Genomic DNA, 24,246 nt, shown 5'->3' with positions numbered 1-24,246 from the left:
AGAGCACTAAAAATAATGAATAAGTACTGAAAAAAATATCTAACGATATGCAATTACAGAATCAGCACGAATCGAACTCTGTAAATTATATCATACCTGCCAACTTTCACTCTTTCCAAGAATGGATTTTCAGAGTGGTTGTAAAACGATAAACAAAAAACAATCTGACTCAAAAATATATTTATATTTTGATCCCGTTGAAATTCGCTTGCGCCAAGATTGTTATGCTTTCATATATTTATTGTAATTATTTATATGCAGTGGTGGTCAAACTCATTTATAATTATCATTACAATTCAAAAAATTAATTGGAATAATCTGAGTATTGCTACCACTTTTTTAATATGAAAATAAAATCTTCTGTAAAATCCGGAAGAGTTGACAGGTATGTTATATTGTATTAAAAATATCAGAATGCGAAAAGACATGAAATAAAATAAAGGTGACTAAACAGTAGAAATTTTACTTACAAAAATATAAAAATCCGGCAAAAGGCAGATAAATATATCCATGGATTTAAATAACTTCTTATTTTTTTATTAGCCTTTAGGAGGATTATAAAATATAAATTAATCTAATAAAAATATTTTCAAAAAAATAAAACATTACACTTTTAACAAATCACAGTTTAGTTACTGCATACCCTCCAACTTATGAGGATTTTGAAATTTTTTTTCTTCTAGTGGTAGCGAACCAAAGTAGAAATTTTTAAAGCAAATGGATCTCTCATAAAACTTTTATCAGAACTTAAGAATCTAGCCATATGGCCTGCACTTTTATAAGTAATAGTGGACAAGTTACACTAAAATTAATTTTTTTTAAATATTAAGACATTAATTTTGCTACCGTCAGAAAAGATTTCTGAAACTACGGAAATTTCGTAGCAGTTGGAGGGTATGTTACAGTAAATGTATTTTGAACAACAACAAAAAAAGGAGTCAACACATTTATCAACTTTCTTTATGGGTTGCTAGAAGAGCTACATTTTCCAATGATACTGATTTATCAGTATAGGTGATCAGTTCTACTTCATAACCTTCTTTCTGCAAGTATAGAACTCTGCCTGCATCAATAAGTCTTTTACACTTCATTCCAATAACTTCCCTTTCTTCGTGACTTAAATTTAATTTTTTATACCTAAATGAATAATTATGATATGTAATGAATGTCAACACATATTTAAAAAACCTATGCAACTAAAAAAATTATATATAACATAGATATTAATAACCAGTTTTAGACATATAATTTTTCTTTGTGCAATACTTGTTCTGTGTAAATCAATGTGTTTGTAGATGGTAAAAGTAATTAAATTTACATTAATGTGTTGCAATGTTTAAAAAAATATTGTATGATTTTAAGACCTATAAAATTCAGCTTTCTTGCTTAAATAGCAATAAATAAATAAAAAAGACTTATCCCACAGAAAATATAGCTTTTAAAGGAAAGAATAAAATAAGAAAAAATTAAGTAATTAATTCTTTTTATTGCATTCACATGAACAATAATGTGAAATAAATATTATATTAAAAGAATTTATACCACAAGAATTTAGATATATTTTTTTCAGAAGGGTCTTCCTTTATTTTGAGATAAAAAGGCTGATAAAAGAAAAAAAGCTAGAAACAACATGATTGTAGGATTTTGTAAGTAGTAGGATTCATAGGATATTTTTGTGGGCCTGCATGGATTGAAACTTTTAGTAATAATAGAGTAAAATATTATTTTTAATTTTTAAAGTAGAATATTTTAATAATAATATAAGAATAAAATATTTTTCAAACTAAATAAAATATATTACAAGTTTCATATACTCAAAAAGAAGAAATTTTTAACCTGATTTTGTCCAGGTAAATTTACATAAAGTTCCAGAATTTTTTTTAAAAAAGTGAACAAATTTATGTTTAATAGAAATGTAAGCAAAAATTAAAAAATGAAATTGCATCTCTAAGAAAGCATTAATAAAGTATTTTTATTTAAAAAAAAAAACAGATGATTTAAATGATTTCAACTCTGATTAGAAATAATAAATTGTCAGAACTAAAAATGTGACTGAAAGGGAAAATAAGATTAAAGGAATTTACTAGACAAGTCCTTTAAAAAAACAAACAAAAAAACATAGCAGTACGAAGTTGTTTAAAAAAATAATAACAATCTATATATAATTGAAGTTAAATCGTATTTAATCAATGTAAGAAGCAGAATATAATGAGATCAATTGAATTTAAAAAAATCTTTATCTTAAAACTCATGAATAAGAACTAATATTGAGTAGGAAATTTATAGTAATAATTATAATAAAAAAAAAACCCTCAAGAATCACAAATGTATCCCTTGTAAAAGGAGAAAGCTGCAATTTGCTCCATAAAATAATCCTCTGCTTCTAGTAATAGATAATTGTATGTTTAAGTTTAAAATATCTTTTGCTTTTATTTATAAAAGCAGATGATTTTTAATGAGAGATGAGATTCCACATCTGGAAAAACAAGCAAATGAAAACAGAAGTGTGAAATCAATTTGATAGGGTGTCAAATTCCGGTTTTGGGCTAAAAAAAGTTTTTTCTAGACTTTTTTTTTTGATTTTCATTATGAATCCTGTATTACTAAATGTTCATTTCAATTGAAATTTGTGCAACACTTAAAAATAAATAACAAATATTTATAAAAATAACAAGTTTATATTATAAGTATAATAAAAGCAGAAGTGTACTAATTTTGTTGTAATATAATAATTTTATGCAACATTCAGTTTGTATATATTTGAAAATACATGTAATTTATACAATTTAAGATACACTTAAAATATTTTTAAATAATGTTTCTTGATAAAAATCTTTTGTAAAACACAATATATCATAGAGAAAAATTAAAAAAAAAAATCAATTTTAAAATAAAATTTGGTTGAAATTTTAAAATCAACAAAATGTTTCCTAGTAATAGAAACTTTTGTTTTAATTATTTAATAAGATACACATATTCAATCTGTGCATAAGATGAAATATTTAATCAATGCATTACATATTTAATCTTTAATAAATATTTGTTACCTGTTTAAAACATTGTCTTCTGGAATTTCTACATTTTCTTTAGCTGTAGTTTCTGAGTGGTGCTCTAGAGCAAAGGAAGAAAAAAAGATAATAGTAAAAAACCTACTTTCTTATTTTCAATTATTAAAATAAACTCAAGGAAAATATTTAAAAAGCTATTTAATTGTTAGTTGGTTGAAAAACATATTTCATTACTGACACTTTCTTAGTGGACAGAAATTTAAAACTTGTCCTTTGACATTTTTGGTCTGATTTTAGCATATAACTTATAAATCCTTAATAATTTGCTTCTTCTTCACTTCAATAAATGAAAATAATGTTGCAATTTCTCAAAAAACTTTTCTATTGTATTCTGTTAACAAAATCATTTTTCAAAAAAAAAAAAAATGTTTTTGTTTTTAACATTGAGTGCATAGTAAATTTGAAGGAAATAATGTTTTGTCTAGATATAAAAAGAATTTCACTAAACCAATGTTTGGTTAATGAGGTTTGACTGTATTAAATGATATAAAAAATTATACATTTGTGCATAATTATTGTTACGACAGATTTCTATGCAATGATTACAGCTTTTTCTAAAGTTACAAAAAAAAGACTCCTAAGCCACATATCAAAACAAACTTTGCTTAGTCTTTATTTATTTCTTACAATAAACTGGGTCTTATCAATAGTTTGACAGCAATAAGTATGCATAACAGTAACAAAAATAAGCTATGAACTTACTGCTAGTATAGTCCCGTTTCACTACCTTAATGTTTTGATTTAAAAAACGGAAAGAAAAAAAAAACCCGGCAGAGTATACTAATAAAAAATCTACTTTGCTTTCATAAGAAAAAGTAATATTTTCTCAGTTCTTCTGGGTAAATATAAAAGTAATAGAATTCGTTTAAGCAAATTTATGAAATTAAATTTTTCTATTGAAACTCTTTAAGAACTCTTTTCTTTTCAAAATTTAATATTAATAAAATAAAATGACTAAAAATAATTAATGAAAGGTAATACATCAAATTAACAATAGGAAATGAAGATTATTTTTAATAAGATATTCTATTGTCTCACATTTTTCGTCATAGAACAAAAGAAAAATGAAGTTAAAAATGCTAGATTCGCTATTAGCGTCTGATTTACTTTGGCTTTTTGCAAAGTTGAACTGCTGATAACTTCAATTTAAACTGAAAGGCTTGAGAAAGGAAGAGAGGGGAAAAAAGGAGAGTAGGAAGATAAGGATTTAACTTGGGACTTTCAATGGGTTTTGATTCTGAACAAAATGAAACAAATAAACTTAAATTGCTAGTAGTCCAAAAGTAAAATTGCAAAATACCCTCAAAGATGGCCTGTCTAATTAATGTCTTGCACATAGGTCTCGAATTTTGTGTACACTTTCAAATAAAAAGCATGTTCTCAGTTTATACATGGATGTGCTTTGATACAGAAATATACAGTACTTATTTTCCTTTGAGCTATCTTTGTTTACATAAAATGAATTGCACAGTAAAACTTAAATATTTCTCTAACATAAAAATAAAAATATTTACCAGTTTTCCTTAATCCACAAGTGGCCCAACTAGCCATGCAGCAAAGTAACTGAAATTCTCTTTCTGAGAGCTTAAAATTTTCAAAATATTGTTTTCCAATATAACTGTCCCAAGAGCAACGGTGGTGGCAGCATAAGGCCATCAAAAGGCCAAAAGCTCTAAAACATAAAAGGTTACCAACTAAAACTAAGGTAAGTTGAATAATAATTTCACTACAACATTTAAATATCAAAATAGTTAAGAAAATAGGAATCTATTATTTAAAGTATTTTATGAAGAGGAAAATATAATGTTAAAGTAGATAAAATAGTCCTAGACTCCTAGTTGTTTGTGATGAATCTAGAAAAAAATACAATCATATTTTCAATTTTACATTCTCTGATATTAATTCTATAAGAACATTTCCTCGTGAAAAAGCTCAAGAATATTTGCTTAACAAGGTATGATTTTGCCAAAATATCTTTTAAAACCAAGTTTAAATTACAAAGCACAGTCAAAAACAGATGGGAAACAAAAATAAAATTTACGCCATTGCAGCTCTTAAGGCAAGTAATTGCCCCCTAAAGATTTAAATCATTCAATACCATATTTAAAATCTATCTATTAAATGTTAATGTATAGCTGCCAACTCGTTCTGATTTTTTGTAAGATTTTATTTTTATATTTGATTTTTTATTTTTTATTTATTTATATCGAGCACAATTTATGTTCCTCGATTTAATAATTGGCTTTATAAATTTAGTTTAATTTTGACCAGCACTTCATAAAAATGAATTAAGTTTACATATTAACACATATTCTATGGTGTGCTTAATCTCTAACATAAAGTAAAAATCTTTGTGCCTGTAATCCTGATTTGGTTTTCACATTACTATTACTTGGAAAAATCATCCTCGAAAAGAATAAAAATTGGTAGATATGTTAATGCATGGAATTTGCTTAATATGCCTGCTTTGTAACTGGTAGGTACAAAGTTTTAGTTTTACTTCTATTTACTTTTTTAACTTCACTATCACTTGGAAAAATCATCCTCGAAAAGAATAAAAATTGGTAGATATGTTAATGCATGGAATTTGCTTAATATGCCTGCTTTGTAACTGGTAGGTACAAAGTTTTAGTTTTACTTCTATTTACGATTTTAATTCAAAAAAGTGTTAATTTAAAAAATATATATATATATAAATAAAAATTATTCATTAATTTTTGTTAATTTTTTTTAAATTGAAAACTATGTAATTTTACCTTTTAAATTAAAATATTTGAATAACTAAAAGATATTTAAAATTTTTAGAAGTTTTCAACTGAAAAATGTTTATTAATATATATGCTCTAATTACATTGAGGAACTAGTTTTTTTTCTTGTGTTGCATGAGAGTTTTTAACGCATCTTAAATACTTTTGAAATGCTATTTTCAAGTCTGCAATCAGTTTTTAGGTAATTTAATACATATAACTTCGATAAAATCCAAAATAATTCCTCAATGAAAGTCTGTGTTAGTGTTTTTAATGGCCGCAAATTAATTTAAAACTTACTTTAGTTTTACTTTTGCACCATCACTGTCTTGCTCTAATGTATTAGCCATACATTTGATAGCTAAATCTATAAAAAAATTAAAAAATATATATGAGATTATCAATTTTAATGTCATAAAAAATTGGATTAGTTATTTTGAAATAGTCAATTTCTAAAGTAAGAAATTAAATTTTTCATTAAGATAAAAAATTATCAGATTGGTTGTCTTTTGGTAATTTTTATAATTAACTTAATAAAATGTTTTTATAAAATGGTTGATGGAAGAAAAATTATATATATATAGCGTAAGCTCGTTAACATGATGCTTCCAGAACAACAAATAATACCTGAATTCAGTTTGCAATTTTATACACGCAATGTTATTTTTACAACTCTTAGAACATCCACACTGGACTATTCATTCGAATAAAGCAAAAATTTAGTTTCATCACTTTAAAAGTATGAAAATTTTTTGTGCTTTCAAAATAAAATGCTTACATTGAAAATAAATCATGTAATATAGTAAAAGCTTTAATGAAATTATTTAAAACATTTCTTTTGATATTACTGCACATTAAATTTGAAACATCTTGAATTCTTTATGAATAAACCATTCCTTATTGAAAGAGAAATGATCCCCTAGACTCTTATCCAAAGTTCTAGAAAATTTGGAAGAAAAAAATATTTGCTTTAAAGCAATTAAATTAAATTTTTTTGGTATGACCCACTATTTCATTAATTTACTTAAATCTAATAATTTTTCTATTTCTATGAAAAAAATTTGTAGAAATATTTGTTTGATAAATTTGTTGTAAAATTTTATTTTTTAAATAACAGATTATTACATTAATAACAAAAATTGAGTTAATATCACTTATTATTTTGCTTATTGTTGTCTTTGATGTTATGCTTTTTTAACTGAGAACTGGTACAAAATTGAGAGCAAAACCAGCAATATAAAATGAATAATTAATATGTTAATGTATTAATACTTTCTGAAACAGTTTAAATCAGATATTTTCACTGTTCCCTTACTAAAGTGATGTTCTTTTTTCATCTTTCATGAGTAACATGTTATTTTCAGAACAGTTCCAAAAATAGCACTTTAATAACAATTAATTTGATAATTATAATATTTATTTTGTACATTATTAGAGGGAAATAATTAAATAGAGTTAAGGTTTGTATACCTGTTGCAGCTCCACAAAGATGTTTTGACACTCCAACTACTCTGTTTAACTTATCTTTTAGAGTTGGAATTTTACCTATAAAAATAATAATATTTTATCTAAAATTGAGGTTTATTAATGAGAAGATTGAAAAGTAATATGTGTAAATAATGCTTTAGTGATTTTAAATCTTATTTATATTCTTTTTTAACAGTGGCTAAAAGGTTAAATTTTAGAGGTAAATATTATTAGAATACAAAACATTTGAACAATTAAATTAAATTTCAAGACAGCTAATGTGTTTTATATATTATGTATAATACTAATATTCAGTTCAACAGGCTTGTTAATACCCAAGGTTAACCAGGCATCATTAATACCAAAGCAAAAAGTACAGAAAAATATGATTGTAAAATGTCAACGTGTTTGCAGATTTTTCATTTTCCTACAGCTGGAAAATTTCTAGCTTTTGTTAGTTATAACATGTTTTCCATTGTAAAAATTTTCTAAACAGTTTTAGATTAGGGGTACAATGATGTATGGTAGTGGTTCCTAACCCAGGCTTGGGTCTTCAAAGATAAGTTACAAAAGTTTTTTGAGATTTTAAAATTTTGTTTTTGGACAATTTTTGTGTTAACATAAAGATTGTTTTTATAAATCATGTATATCAAAACATTGAGCCTAACTAGTGTTTTTTTCCCTTTTGCATTAGCTTTAGTTTATAGCAGAATTTTATTTCTTATCCTTCATCATATCACATTTACATTATTATTTATTATCATATTTACATTATTATTATTTATTTTCATATTTACATTTCATGCCACATAGCTGATTCTAGCCTTTACTTAATACCTTATATAAGATAAAAGTTATTATTCAAAGGATTCTTCATTATAGATAAAACTCCAACTTTATTTGTTTATTGCCTTTAAAAAATTAAAAACATTAAATAAATGCACTTGATTTGTCCAATTTTTGTCTATTTTAAAAAATAAATATATAATTAATAAGAAGCATAATAGTATTTTAAAGAGTTTTGAATCATTAAAGCTTTAGAAGCATTTTTATGTATGCAAATGTATATGAAAAAGGAAGCCACTATAAGAAATAAAACATTACCAAGATGTAAATGTTGTATGTCAATCCTTATTCTTTGTAACAAGATTTCTGTTCCTTTAAACTTATTATCACTCTGTAAAAAGAAACAAATATTGAATAAATATATCATTTCATAAAAAAGAAAGAAAATAATTTTTTAAATGTAATTCTAGAAAAAAAATTGACATTAAATATCAAATCAAAACGAGTGTTGATTTAGAACAAATATCTTTGATTTGAACCCTGTTAAAATAAAAATGGTTTGAATTTAAAGTCATTAATAAATGAAAATTAAAAGCGAATTAACATTTATAGAGAACAACTAAGTAAATACATCATTAAAGAATTACAACTTTCTTTAACTAAAGCTCTGAAAGTGTTAATCCTTATTCCTTGTACAGATAAATTCTTTTACTCTAGTTTTCACAGTGCAAAATGAAATAAGTAATTTTTTTATTTTTAAATTGTTAAATGTTTTGAGTATGAAGAGCTAAACAACACATAAGGGTTTAAATTAATTGTATAATAACTGTTTAATGTTCAAATACTTAAATTAATTTCAATTTCACTAAGAAAGACGCACCAATATTTATTAATTATTTAAACTCAAGGTAATATGATAAATTTCATTAGAAAATAGCATTTTAAAAAGAGGCAATTCTATTCCAGGCTATTGAGACTATATTTATTAGCAATATTTTAATCAGATGTCAAACAAGTACATATTAACACTAATTCATCAACAATAACTGTCTCTATCTAATCTATATAATATGTCTATATCCTTCTAATGTTTATCTAAGTCTAATAATAAAGCTAGAATGTTGATGACCTAAAAAATTTTTATAAAATGCCAGATAAATAAAATCTCATAAATGCAAAAAAATACTTAAAACATCAAAAATGTCCTTAAAATGAAAAATAAATTCAAAATGGTAAAAATAAAAGTTTTACAATAATTAGAAATCCCAAATTGTTTTCAAAAGTTAAATAAATAATAAGGCAGTAATTAAAATAAATGCAACTTATAAAATAAAATGCCCATAATTACCCAATAAAGATAATTAAGAATTCATTAATTTTTAGTAATACAGTCGTCAAGAACATCAAAATTGCATTGCATTATAAAATATTTTTGATATCTTAAAATTGAAAGACCTATTGTGCAAAATCAAATACTCATATCAAGAAAAACTTTATTCAACATCAATACTCATTATTAGAGGCTATAAAGAATAAATTAATTTATAAATAAAGAAATTTATAAAGAAAAAATTAATTCACTATCAAAATTCTCTTAAAATGAAAAATATTATTCATAATTCATAAAAAATTTTAGGAACGAAAAATAAAAAAAGGTCAAAGAAATATGAAACCCGTTAGAGTTTAAAACAATGTAAAAGCAAAAAATTAAAATACAAATTACCATCAACATCCTAGCCCATATATTTAATGTATCAACCAGAATTGCTTCAAAGTAAAAAATTTACACTGATTATGACTGTTAGAAATTTTTTTTTAAAATAAAGCTCTTGTAGCATTATATAGTAATAGTAAATATTTAAACATTCAACCTTATGCCTTTGAGCAGATCTGTCCACTAATATAAAAGCAGTATTTTCTGCATCAGAGGCGCATTTGATGATCCAATACATTAATTGACCTAGAAATTAAAATAATTAACATTTAATTAATTGTAGAGCAGAAAAAAAAATTTAAGAACTAGAAAAGATTTATATTAATGCAAAGCATAAAATAAAAGATATTCATTATTCTTTATGTAGTCTATAAAAATAAAAGCCGCTTAAAAAAAAGTATACAAAAAACAGTATAATCTCAAAAAAAAATCCGCTGACTTTGATACATAGAGAGAATGGTAAGTTACAAAAGTACAAACAAGATCTTTAATGGTGAACGAAAAAAGGCAAGGTCAATGAAGTGAAAGTCTGAAGAGGTTGAGAGAAACCTTAAGTACTTGAAAATTGGAAAATTTAAAGCAAGAGGCAGAATGCATACATAGACTTAGGTGTCCACCACCCACCAAGATTTAAAAGTGCACTCTATCTTAGAACCACAACAAAAAAATAAATAAATAAAAAATTCAAATTATAATATGCGGTAAAAGTTTTATGGTGAAGAGATATTTATATTTATTAATTTCATATTAATTCAATCTAATAAAAATCGTAATTGCGATGAAAAGAAAGAATTTAGAAAAGGTACTGAATTGTAGCATTGTATACACTTACTAGATTAAAATTAAATTTATCTTTAATACGTGAAAATAACTCACTATCGTGCAATAAATGTAGTCAAAGTTCAGTTGAGGGTTATAATTATTTATGAAGTGAATTATAAAATATCTGAGAAATAAAAGACTTTTGAGAGCATGCACTCTCGCGGCTGTTATGTACACCACCGATAGTTAAGGTGGTCACGATTCATGGTGAATAAGTAGTACCAGGGAGTGAGTTCTTGTAAAAACAAATAATAAAATTAGAATATTAATTTTTCAAAGCAAATTTAAAGACAAGAATTATATATTATAAAAAAATATATTATTTCAAATAAAAATACCTTTTCCAGCTCCAAATTCCACAAAACACGAACTATTTTTGAGGAAATTTTGTTTCTCCATGACCTCTAAAAGAGAACCTTGTTGCTTTAAATGCTTAAATGTATTTAGCCCATCATCAGTCACTTCCATTTCTCGCTCCAGAGTTGGGTGCATAGAGGTAGTTTCTGAAGTAACGATATCCAAACCTACATTAAGTTTTACAAAAAAATTGCAAAAATTAAAATATTGTACATACATTCACGTTCGAAGTTCGGGAAGCCAAAGTTTATTTTATATGCTTTACAATTTGAAAAAAATATAATTAATTTTCAAATGACTAAAAGTTAGTAACTTTGCATACAAAATAATCATAGGAAAATCTTTGGGACTCAAAGATATTAGGGTCCACGAAACCATAAAGTAGGTAGATTCAGTGTTGTAGAATTAATTTTCTTTCTAAGAAGAAAACCATGTGACAGGAGGACAATTTGAGGGAGAAATTTTCTACCTCTCATTTATTGTTATTTTAATGGGGGGGGGGAATCCCCATACAAATTTTAACAACAAAAAAACTTAAAAGATAGTTGTTTCCTGTACTGTATTTGGTTGTAAAGAAATTTTTTTTTAAAACCCACTCATGGTTCAAAAAATGGGAGAATGTTTCTCCCCAATACATTATTTCCCTATCTAATAACATAGAAAAAACCGGTTTTGCTATGAGGAGAAAACAGCAGGTAAAAATATGATTTTTTACGTGCAGAACCGTCGGTGGGTTAAAGGAGAACCTTACACATTTCATAGGTAAGTTACTTTATTACTTTCTAGAATAACAATAGCTTTATTTACTTCATAAATAAAATTTTAGAACATACTTCCTGTCATGAAAACATTATATTAATCATAATTGTTCTAATTAATTCATCACAAAATCCAATTTTATACTTTTAAAATTATCTAATAAGAGAATATAAAAAAAGTAAGAAAACAACTTAAACATTAAGTTGTTTGTTTCGTCGTTTGTTTGTCATTAAGTCATTTTTTTATTCCCTGCTTTGTTCTTTTACATTTTTTTTCTCCCTCTAATGTTTTTCAAAGAGTAAATTTATTAACATATTTTATTTCAATAGTTTGCTTTTTAGTAGTTTAGTTCATAAAGTTTCTTTGTTCAGAGAGAAGAGGGGTTATAAATAGTAATTACAAAATTATTCGATAAATAGGGCAAAAGAAACGAATTATTAGTTTTTTGATGAAATCATCCAATCTTTTTTATTTACATTAATACCTACATGAATAAAAATACTTGCACTAGTATTAAAGCTGATTAAACTTATTATTACAAGTGTAAAGGTTAAATATAATGGAAAAGTTTGAAAGAGGAAAAAATATTATTTGAAGGTGATGCAATATTCTTTTCATTTTAAATTTTTATTTTTAACTCATTGACACATCAAAAATTACTTCTTGTAAATGTTTTCCAAAAATTTCAAATACCTGGAAAGATATATATGACATTACAAGATGCTGTAGTATTGCAAAATCTATGTTGGATTAAAATTTATACCATATTTCAATATTGGTAAATAAAAATAAATCATTAAACAGAATTGTTATACAAATAACTGTAGCTCTAGTAATTGGGGTCAAAAAGATACATACTGTTTTTAAAAAAATTCAAAAATTCAAATTTTCTTATCTTTGAAAAAATGTGAACGATCTTGTACAGTTTATACAAAACTACTTAAAAATTTGAATTCTAAAATAACTTTTAATCAAGCAAGGTTTTGTTAAAAAAATGATTCAATATTCTACTGTTCATAAATCTCAACAATCTTAAAGCACTCTCAACACTCTACATCACTCTTAACTTTCCTTCTCTCTATTAAAAGCACAAATCTACCAGAGAAGAGAACGAATGTCAACAGCCACACGATGCCTTCTTGTTTCTGCCAAATGAGAGGAATCATGTGACAAGGGATTTTAATGTTCGGCACAAGAAGAGATGGAGAAATAAGACAGCTCCTTTTCTCTACATGCATTACTATTCTATGTATGAAATACTTGCATTTTATTTATGTGTAAAAAAGTGCAAGACATAGGATAAGTATCAATTGAGAAGCTGAAATTCTAATAAAAGTTTTCCCCCTAACATAAATTTTTTGATTTTTTAACTGAATTTTCAAATTGTCGTAATTTTTTAGAATCATTAACATATTTTTCTTGAAAATATACATTTTTGTATAATTTAATCGTTAATAAAGACAATTAAATGTAAACTCTTTTCATGAAAAATATACCACCCCTCAATATAGTATGTTCCCTTATAACAATATCTTTATCTTATCTCCAAAATATTGTGGTAATCAGGTTTTAATATATTTAGAAAAACATTTTTATAAAAACAAATCTCACTTTCATATAAAGTCTCTACTCTTTTGATTAATTCAAGTAGTTCTTCATCAGACACATCATTGAGACTCAGCTGTAAATAAATTTAAATAAAACAATTCAGTTGCAAACAACAAAGAAGTGGAGTGAAAAAATCCACTAGTTTTCATTTTAAGTTGAAAATAACACTTTTTTTAAAAAAGAATTTAAGATATTAAATGTTGGCATACTTAGTTTTTAACAATTATATATTTTTTTATTTGGATAAGTAACTTTATCGTTTTCATGAATCACTAAAATAATATACATTATTATTGCTATAAAACTTTTTACTATAGTTGTAATTAGTTTATAAAAATTTTTCAACTTTACCCCATTAATATATATACAGTCGAACTCCAGTTTTACCTTGTCCATTTTTTATGTAAAGTACAGTTGTTGAAAGTATGAGAGTGTAAAATTTGCAAGAGGAATTATTTTAGCAATTATCCAATCATTTAAAGAATATTACACTGGTTAGGAAATCACAAATAAATGTTCTGGATGCTCTGAATTGGATTTTTATAGCGTTGGACAATGTCGACTAAAATGCATTGTAAATGGGTCTACTAAAGCTTCTTGGGGTTAATTGCTTCTCATTATACAACTGGCCCTTCAGAATAAAATAGCATGTCTGAAAAACTGAAGAAGTTGATGACATGTCTATTGACTGTAACACACATTTCATTACTTTTCAATACCAGATTTAAGGCCTACTTTCGATGGCAGTGATGAAAACAAGTAAAAAACATCGAAAGATATACTCACAACTGATCAAGAGGTTAAAAACGTAAGTACTAGGTAACATTTGCAAATGTAAACCATAAAGCAAATTTGTAAATAATAGTAAGTGTTAAGAAGGATTTTGTTGAAATAGAATCTAAAAATAAAATGTACACATTTTTTTTAGTAGTTCATCTTGTAAGTGTAAATTTTTTGAAAAATTTATATATATATTTCTCTTACACGACACCAAAAAAAAGCCTCATTACAACTCCCCGAATGGCAACGTTAGAAAGTCGACCAATCATTGCTGCTAAAAATGTCACATGGCAAATGTCACATGAGGTGGCTCAACATATAGCGCTATTAAAAACGGAAACAATAACTAGAGTGAGCATTATCAGGATGTTCAATTCAGATTCATGCCCTAAAAACATGATAATATTTAATTTAAACTCAATTAGGAATTAATTAGGCTGGCCTTCTCCATGACTATAAATAAGTCACAAGGTCAGACTTTTGAGAAAATCAGTTTAGTATTGACTACACAAGTTTTTAGTCATGGAGAATTTTATGTTGGCCTGTCAAGAGTTAAGTCATTTGACAGCCTTTCAGTTATTGCTCCAAGATGCCAAATCTATAATTGTGTTTTAAGGTATCCGACTACCTTCGGGACAAAATTTTTGAAAAATAAATATTTTTCACAACATTATTGCAATTTATATTGTATATTAATTTAAATAAACATATTTAATAGAGAAAATTTTAATATACAGGAAATTTTTTGTTTAAAGAGTATTTTTTAGATAATTTTAATGAAAATAACTCATTAACGGAAAACACTCTACACAAAAAACTATTGTACATACAGCTATCAAACTTTTTGAGCCGTTTCGTATAACCCTCTGAAGTGTTATGAACCTCAACTTAAATGATAGCATGAAATTAAAAAAAGTTATGGAGTGTTAAGCATATTTTTCAATTTTTTTTCACATTTTCTTCACATTATCTACTGCAAAATATCTCATAAAACAAAAAATAATACAGTTATCTGAATTCTGGAGGTCTGTTACATAACCACCAATACAAGAAACAATCTCTGAAAGTTTGAAGACAAATTTATTATAATTAGTTGAGTTATCTTGTTTTCCGTAGACAAAAAACAGCAAAATTGTCATTTTGAGAAAAACACAATTAAAGTTTATAATTACATTTTTTCTAAAAACTATGAATGTTTGTCAGTAGGAAGTTATTATATTTTATATGGGGCACATTCCTTCACACATTTTCTTAGTTTTATTTAGCGTAGCGATATTTTAACGTATTATTTAGCGATATTTTAAAGTATTTAGTGAATAACATCAAAAGTCTACTACTTATAAAGCATTTAACACAGGAACAATTTTTTATTAAACAACCATCTTACTGTATTTTCACACTTTAATATATATGTCTAAATATAGTTTTTATTAATAATTAGAAGTAAAAAATATTTTTTATAATATTTATAATAGCTCAAATCTAGAATTTTCTTCTAAATGCAATTTGTTATCATAGCAAACCGGACAACATAATGAAGCTAATATCACCATTAGGATCTCAATATCAGTTATTCGATTGCCACACAGATTGTTTTTATCCAAAGGCATCAGTTCTTTATTGACATCCATAGAAATCGATAATTTTGAAGAGCTTGAAGTAATAGATTCATCTGCTTTACACAATTTTGAATAAATGGTATAATCAACTTTACTCAAATCATCGCTTTTGGTGGCATGTTGATTACCGTAATATTTACGTTTCTTAGATCGAGAAGTACGTCCTTTACCCATTTCAATAAATTCATCAAAATAAATAACAAATTTTTTTGAAAGAAATCAATAAATTTCTTCAAAACAAATCAAAATCAAGATATAGAAAGTACGCTTCAAATGTAAACAAACTATCAGACAATATGCTAACTTTTCATGTTACCCACAAACAGTAACCACGAAACGTAAAATCTAATTAAAATATAATTCAGATTATTAGCCGTGAGTTTAAGAGCTTTTAAAAATTAAATATCTAAGAAAAATAAACACACAAATAGACACAAACTATTACCTACTATCGGCTTCATTTTTGTAATTTCCGGTAAGTTGGACAGCTGTCATCTGTTACTAAAATAGCTATAACTAAAGTTCTGCTTGACGTGCATTCAAAAACGAAACAGTTTTTAAAACTAGAAAAATTGGGCATTATTATAAAGCAATAAAATAAAAAAGTGATTTTTTGTGAAAATCCTCTTTTTTAAGGTAGTCGGATACCTTAAAAGAAATTCTAAATGCTTAGTGTTAATTTCTTAGAGCTTTGCAGAAAAAAATGTTTCTTGGGAAAAATTTAATTGAAACTTCTATTGGCAGTAGGCAAGGGGAATTGCCAAAATCAAAACTCCCCAATTAGAAATGCAGCATGGCGACCTCCATGTGATATTTCTCGGGTAATGCTAACAGCCATGCATTTTAATTTATTGTATGTAAAACATCCTTATTTTGTTCTAAAATGATATGTACTTTATCACAAATGTTAATTAATATGGAAATTGATTTCAATAATGCTGATCACCTACAAATTTTTGTGTTCTTGAAAATGAAAGACTTTTTGAGGGTTATTATCGCACAAGGAAAAGTTAGGGTTTAAAGTTTATATTTTTAAATAATAAAATTTTTTTCTTAAACTTTCAGAATTTCTAGCATTAACTAATTTATTATACACATTTAGTTGAATTTAGGTGAGTAACTGCAATATTTGATAATTTATTTTGCTAATATGTTTCTCATTTAGCTAATGTTCTGATTTTTTCACCATGTACAATCTAAATTGCTAATATACTTTTTTAAAAGCCAATAAGAACATTGATAGAATTCTTCTACATAAGTACAATACTATGTCTTTGATGATAATATACTATGTCTTTGTGCTAGAACATTGTGTTCATTGGCGAGCGAGCGCAGCGAGCTATGGTTCATGGCGTGAACCACATAGGAAAGCGTAGCAATTCTCGGGGGTTGGCGAGCGCTAGCGAGCAGGGGGCGGAGCCTCCTAGTATTTTATACTTTCTTTGCTACAATTTTGCGTTATCCTGCTTCATGCGTTTTTAAGCCCTAGTTTGATGGAAAAGGTAAAATTGGAGTTCCGCTGTACCTATATATAAGTTAAAAATATGGAGTAAACATAACTCATTTTGTGATTTCTATATACTTGAAGCAGTTAATAGCACTTATTTTTCTTCATTAACCCCTCTCTTTTTTGTCTTTATTGTGTTATTATATATATAGGATGAAAACAAAAGACTTTTAACAAAAAAAAAAAAAATTATAAGTAATGTAATATATACAAGTAATATAACAAGTAATATTAATTTACCTTTGATTTTTTAGAGCTTTCAAGATCTAAATTTATATTTTCCACATAATACTCCTGAAATAGAAAATCATAAAATTACAGGGGTGGTTGCATACCCTCCAACTGCTACGGAATTTCCGTAGTTTCAGAAATCTTCTTTTCAGACGGTAGCAAAATTAATGTCTTATTATTTAAAAAAAATTATTTTTAGCGTAACTTTTCCACTATTACTTATAAAAGTGCAGGCCATATGGCTAGATTCTTAAGTTCTGATAAAAGTTTTATGAGAGAACCATTTGCTTTAAAAATTTCTACTTTGGTTCGCTACCACTAGAAAGAATTATTTTCAAAATCCTCATAAGTTGGAGGGTATGTGGTTGTGACACAGTGAAAAACCCAGAAAATTTTATGAGTAAAAAATCAATATAATTTCATATAGTATACATGTTTAGTATTTAACAAATTTTTTTTAATAAGATTTATAATTAAACTACCTACCAATGAAGATTATGACACCTTTATAGTAACTAAACTTTGTACTTACAAGAATTGCGATGTTGGATTTTAAAATCGCGTAAATATATTATTTTAAAATCGCGTAAATATATTATTTTAAAATTGCGTCAATATGAATTGCATTGTACGATTTTTAAACCACGTGAATACGAATTGCATCGTGTAACTTTTAAATGAGGTAAATACGAAAATCAATGTTTGATATTCAATTCATGTGAATATGAATCGCGATATTATGGGATTCCGGCGCAGTTTTAAATATTCAAAATGGTGAAAATCCGCCAAACAAAATTTTCATTTGTCTCTTTAGCGCGAATTAACGAAAGTTTCAAAATTTGGATTTTAGATTGAGGAATTCCTTGAAAATTTCGTCGGATTATAAGTTTTAGATTTGCGAAAGTTCGAGAACCAGCGGTCTTAAAGAAACACAGAATTCCCCGATGTTCCCAGAAAAATCGGATGCCCTGCTCTTAATTTTCTCTCTTGGAAGAATAATATGAAAAACCCGGAATTCCAGGATACCCCCATAATACAACCACTGCTGAAATTAATAAGTTTCCTGTAAAAAAATAAATAAATAAACTTCGTAACAAGAAATTGTTCATGAACTCCTACATTAGTTTTGACAGTGCAACTAAAAAAAGACAAATCTTATATAATTGGTAAAAAGACACATTTAAAATTTTGAGTCATTTGAGCTAAGTTAAAAATAATTATGCTCTTACATTATAAATAGTAACAGAAAAAGTCATAAGCTGTAAAAACAACAAATAGACTAAATAAATATTTTTTTTAAAATGAATAATAATACCAACAGGCTTCTCTTTTTCTCTTGCATTACACTTTTTTAAGTGTTTTTGAAGCTTGGATTCATAACAAAAACTGAAAATAAAATAAATTTAATTATTGACTTCTAAAAGAATAAAAATATAACTTAGGTTTAAACATATTACAAAAGCATTTTATAAACAATTTGTAAAAATTATCCATACCTATAGGGCAAAATTAAGGGTTTCCACTGGCCACAAGATGACTAAATATAAAAAAATTGTCTGCCAGTTCCCAACCAATCGACACTTTTTTAATTGAAAATGCACATCACATGTGGCATATCATTATTTTTTTTAAAAACAAATCATGAATTATTATGAATATTTTATAATATTTTGAAAATTTCTTTATTTTACGCTCATTTTTTAAAATTTTTCTTCATTTTAGAAATGAACCTTCAAATGTTTACCAAATCTTGAGATATGCTTCAAAGTTTAAAGTTTCCATCTTTTGGTCACCCATTTTAAGAAGAAGCGACTATTAAAAATGCTATAATTGACTATTGGCCAGGAGGGAAACTTCGTAATTTTTCTCTTTAACTATAACTAAAAATAATAATAACTTTATCACTGCTAAAAATGAGAAAATGAAAAAACAACATGTAACCAAGTTTAGATTGGTATTTCCATGACTATTATCATTGATGAAAACACATCTTTTTCCTGCATTAACTATTAAGCATCATCATTTTTTCATTTTACCTTTATAAAGTGACAAGCATGAACTGTCCTTTTTTAACCTTTAATTTCTGCCAAACTAGCTCAATTTGTTTTAGCATTTCCTTGCCCGATCTAAATGGATATAGTCAATGGTTAAATTTTAATATAATATTTTATTTCATGATTATGACTGCCTATACTTGTTTGATATTTAAATTTTTTTGAAAACAGAAAAAAGAGGAAACATTACCGGCTTAGTGACAATATGCATACATTAGTCTTAGTATATAGATAACTGCTTACTCAGTTCTCTTTTTTCAACGCAAAAAAGAAATGTCATTGGTTTGGTGGAAATATACATACATATTAGCGATTTATATAATGCCATTATTTAATAAGCATGTATATGTAACAAAGCAAACATAAGCATATATATGTAACAAATATAATTTGGCGACAATATGAATATATTAGTCTTTTAATTTAGACAACTGCTTACTGCTCAGTTCACTGATGCCAATGTGGAAAGAAATTTCATTGGTTTGGTGACAATATATGTTACACATAAGCAATTTATATAGATGTCATTATTTAATAGCAATAAAATATTAATATGCTATTAAAAAAAAAAGAGAGAGAAAATATATTTATTTTTAAAATGTTTTCACAAAACAATTAATTTTAATAATATTTTCTATAAGCAAAAAAAGTTCTAAGCAATTTACAACAATCATAGGAGCAATTTATTTAAAAAATTACAATAAATTATTTTTATTGTTTGCAATTACTGTAATACACTTAAGTTAATACTAATAAAACATCAAACTTACTGAGAAGGATCAAACGGGCATGGAATTCTGATGCCTTTAACAGGGTCCTGTAAATAAAATAAAAAGATGGAAAGATTTATTAATGTTGCATTAAGAAAATACAGTCAAACTCAGATCAATTGAGTGAAATAAAATATTTTGGCTGAATTTTTATTATTTATTAATGAAGCTATTTCTAATGCCTTTTGTGACAAACATGACATATTTTTGGCATAGATATGCAAACTCTTCTATTTGATGTGATAGTAACAATGATTCTAGTTACACACTATAAGGCGTTAATTACGCAAAAATTGTTGAGGGGATACGAAAAATAAAAAACAGTCGCTTAAGATGCATAAATCTAAAATGAAAATAAATAGTCTCTGCAGAGTTATGTAGACAAAATTGCAATCAAGCTCTAAATATTTATTTTTAAAAAAATTGTTTTTCCTTTGCTATTAACAGCTGAAGGAGAAAATTAGAATTATTATGTGAGTTTCAAATTATAGCATTTGTTTACTGAATTCAGGTGTATGATCAGCCCTAATTGATAGTTCAAATATAACTCTTTCTTGATTTGAAATTCATTGTTTTGTCAATCAGTAGTATGAATGTGAATATTAATAGATGGATAAAGAGATTGAGAATTTATACTTTAAATATGGACCTGCTTTTAGTAAAAAGGATCCAGAATTATGAAAGTCCTGGTCTGGGTTCTAAGGACCCATAATTTTCAAAGTATATGAAGAAATCACTGCGGAAATTACAAACACAGAACTTGTTTACATTAATGAAAATTTGAATTAATATTTTTAGTTCATAAAGCAAATGCATACCAAACGTAAAGAACTTGCAACCACATTCATCATATTAGAAATAATTTTATTTATAATTTATGGTAAGTATAAAACTGGGCCAAACACTTTGGCAAATGCAAATAGCATAATCATGTACCAATGTGGAACTATCTTTTGTAGTTGGAAGTCAGAGGCTATTGCTATACTCAACCATGAGTTAAGAGTAATGGTTTTTATTTTATTAACAGTAATATGATATTTTGAAAGGTATGGTACAAAATAACAGTTAAGAGGTATGTTTTAACTGTGTTATTGAAACTAAACTAAGTTAGAGAAATTATTTTTCTCAAAATAATGAAGTAAAATTAAACCACTTTTTAAATTAATGAATGAAAAATTACTAATAAAAATTAATTCTCAAAAGCTATTAAACAAAGCTGACAAGTTTGTGACACATGACGGATTTCATTAGCTTTTATTGTCAAATAAAAAACCTAGATTTTTTACTGATATTATTTTCTTACTAAATATTCAATTAATTTAAATTTTAATATAAAAATCGATAAAAATATTCCTCATATTCTTATAAAAAATCACGTCGTCATTTTTCCAATATGATTATCAGAATTTCCTATAAGTAAAATAAATATGAAATTTATAAAATGTTTTATACATTTATAAGCTTTATTATCTTAAACATATTGCATTATTAATTTTAAATATAAAAACATTTTGGGCTTTACACTCTAAAAATTGTGATTAGATGTCTTTTTTTTATTGAAGGGAGGAATAGGGTTACAAATTATTCAGCTCAGGAAACATTTTGTATATTTTTAAAAAGTATACCTATTATTGAATATAAAAATATTTATATAAATATAAAACTAATTTTAGTTAAAATAATAAAATAAAAATTTATTGTTCGCAGCAGTACAAGAAAAGAAGTAGGTTTTTGACGGTTTTTATCTCTATCATGTCAAAAACCCAACCCTGTCATAAAAAGAAATAGAACAACTGAGATGAATGTGTGTCAGATATAAGATGCAAAGGTAACTGAACTTAAGCATGAAATAAATTGTAAAATAATATTATACACTTACTTGTTCAGTATCTAAATGTGAATGATGAGGACAAAACGACATCCCATCTTGAGTTTTCATTCGGCAAGGCTTCTTTTTCCGAGATAAGAAAAATGAACACACATTTTCTTCTTCAGCCGATCGTTTACTCATTATAAACAACTACAAAACTAATTTCCCTATTAATGTCTTCATTTGTTAATTATCACTTCAATAGAATGTATTAATAGCCGCTTTTAATTGCTTAGAATAATTTTAAAATGCATGATAAAAAACGGGATAAACAAATGAATTATAAAAACTAAGTAGTAATTAAGAATCGATTCAATTACTTTAACTTAATATTTATAGTAGTACACAAGAAAAAGATCAGGAATTTTTATCAAAATAATTATTGACAAATAAAGAAACAAGTAACTTTAGAACAATCATTATTTTTAAAAAAAATTAAGGATTCAATTTTAATAACAACTCACATTTAACACGAACGTGTGAAAAAATTGATTGATTGATGGAAAATAGTAAACAAATCAACCAAACTATTTTCCTTACCTTACGCAAGTAAGAGTTTGAACTTTTAGCTTACTTATTGGGTTTTTTTTTTCTACACATTATTATTCAGTGTCGCCATCTATCAATAAAATTATACATTTATGTCCCACTGGATAAAAAGTTCATTAAACATTAACATATATGAAAGACGGATAATTTATATGATAGCACATTATATTTTGGTAGTAGTAGCAGGAAAATTTAGTGACGAATATTTGTTGCATTCTTGCATTTTATTAAAAATCATACAGTTCATTCTTATTAGAATAAGGCAAGGTTATGCAACTGATCTTATAACGACGTTTAATAAATCAAAGTTTAACGACGTTTAATTAATCGATGTTTAACTAATTAAAATTTTTTCAATTTACAATAAGGAAAGAATAAATCTTCGGATCAGTCCACCACATTCTTCTTTTTTCTTTTCTTTTCACTGCTACTAAATTTCAGCTAAATTATTTTAAAGAAAGAAAAAGAGAATTTAAAAATAATTAATAACAAAAGAAAATAAGAAAAAAAGTCTATACAAGAAACAGTCCTGGAACTTTAAACATCGTGCTGCTTTAGCAATTGCTGAAAGTTCATTTTTCCATAGTTGCATTTAAATTAATCTTTCGTAACTGCTTGGGAATCTTACACTTAACACAGTTGCTCTCGTAAAATTATATTGATTAAATTGATGAAAAAAAAAAACAAACTATTTGCACAATTACTTTAGCTTTTATCATGTGGAAACAAAATGTGATTTACCAACACGATAGATAAGAAATTACAAGCTTTTAATTTGGATCTAAAATCAATGAATTATAAATGTTTGAAAATTAGGTGGTACCTCACACAAATATTGATTAATATGCCCATTAATATAGAGGGTTTGGGCTAAAATATGAAAACTCTTCTATACTAATTCTATGGAGAAAAAAAATTTATTTCAGCCGTTTCAGAAGATTTTTTGTGGCAAAACCGTTGTTATAATTTTGAAAATCAAAAATTTTAGAAGAGGGGTCTTTTTGACTCTTGCAAAATTTACATGGACGAAAATGAGCGCAAAAAGTTGAAAGTTTTTTCCCTTTTTCTATACCACTATAACTATAAAATCACTCTAATATAAATATTGCAATCCAATAAAATGAAATCAAAATTGCTGGTATTTAAACTACAGAAAAAAATTATTATATTAATCTCCGCATTTTTTGCCTCCGAACATGGTGCCATGGGTATTAATGAAATTCTTGAAAGCTTTAAGATGATTACTCTTCCAAATAGTTCCGCAGCGCAGCGCATCATTGCAATGTGAAAATTCGAGCTTCAATGGAAATTTATTGCATATAGTGTTATTTATATATTTCGTTCCACTTCTTATTGCCCAGTTTTTCTTCCAAGACAAGCGGAATTTTTATTGTGGATGCAAAATTATGCGAATATTCTTTCTTTTTAAATAAACGCGTTTTTAAATGTTTTCTTTGTTTATATGTAAACATATAACCTTTATTTAAAAGGGAGGATTTTTCACCTGTTATCAGTATTGAAATTCTTGCATTTATGTA

At 25.9% G+C, this 24,246-nt stretch overlaps 1 protein-coding gene across 7 annotated transcripts; it reads right to left on the bottom strand.

Moving 5' to 3' along the window:
* Positions 1-946: 946 nt before the first annotated feature.
* Positions 947-22,734, bottom strand: LOC107447235 (tRNA:m(4)X modification enzyme TRM13 homolog). Of its 7 annotated transcripts, none has more exons than XM_087163704.1 (14): positions 22,624-22,734; positions 22,169-22,309; positions 20,290-20,336; positions 18,785-18,851; positions 17,475-17,528; positions 13,332-13,401; positions 10,943-11,128; positions 9,940-10,028; positions 8,387-8,459; positions 7,286-7,360; positions 6,116-6,182; positions 4,585-4,740; positions 3,048-3,119; positions 947-1,137 (listed from the first exon to the last, which is right to left on the bottom strand). In XM_087163704.1, the coding sequence occupies exons 2-14, from the start codon at positions 22,298-22,300 to the stop codon at positions 951-953; spliced, it is 1,275 nt and encodes a 424-aa protein (XP_087019830.1). In that variant the 5' UTR covers positions 22,301-22,309; positions 22,624-22,734; the 3' UTR covers positions 947-950. The 7 variants fall into 7 exon arrangements, with proteins under 7 accessions (XP_087019830.1, XP_087019832.1, XP_087019831.1 ...); XM_087163706.1 differs by having other exon boundaries at positions 3,048-3,111; positions 4,583-4,740; positions 22,624-22,726; XM_087163705.1 differs by having other exon boundaries at positions 3,048-3,111; positions 4,583-4,740; positions 22,169-22,317; positions 22,624-22,712.
* Between the last annotated feature and the right edge of the window lie 1,512 nt (positions 22,735-24,246).

Source organism: Parasteatoda tepidariorum, chromosome 5, assembly GCF_982258835.1.
Source record: "Parasteatoda tepidariorum strain Cologne lab strain chromosome 5, Ptep-v5.0, whole genome shotgun sequence".
Lineage (NCBI taxonomy): Eukaryota > Metazoa > Arthropoda > Arachnida > Araneae > Theridiidae > Parasteatoda > Parasteatoda tepidariorum.
The sequence above is the reverse complement of the archived record's forward strand: the minus strand, read 5'-3'. Positions and strand labels throughout refer to the sequence as shown.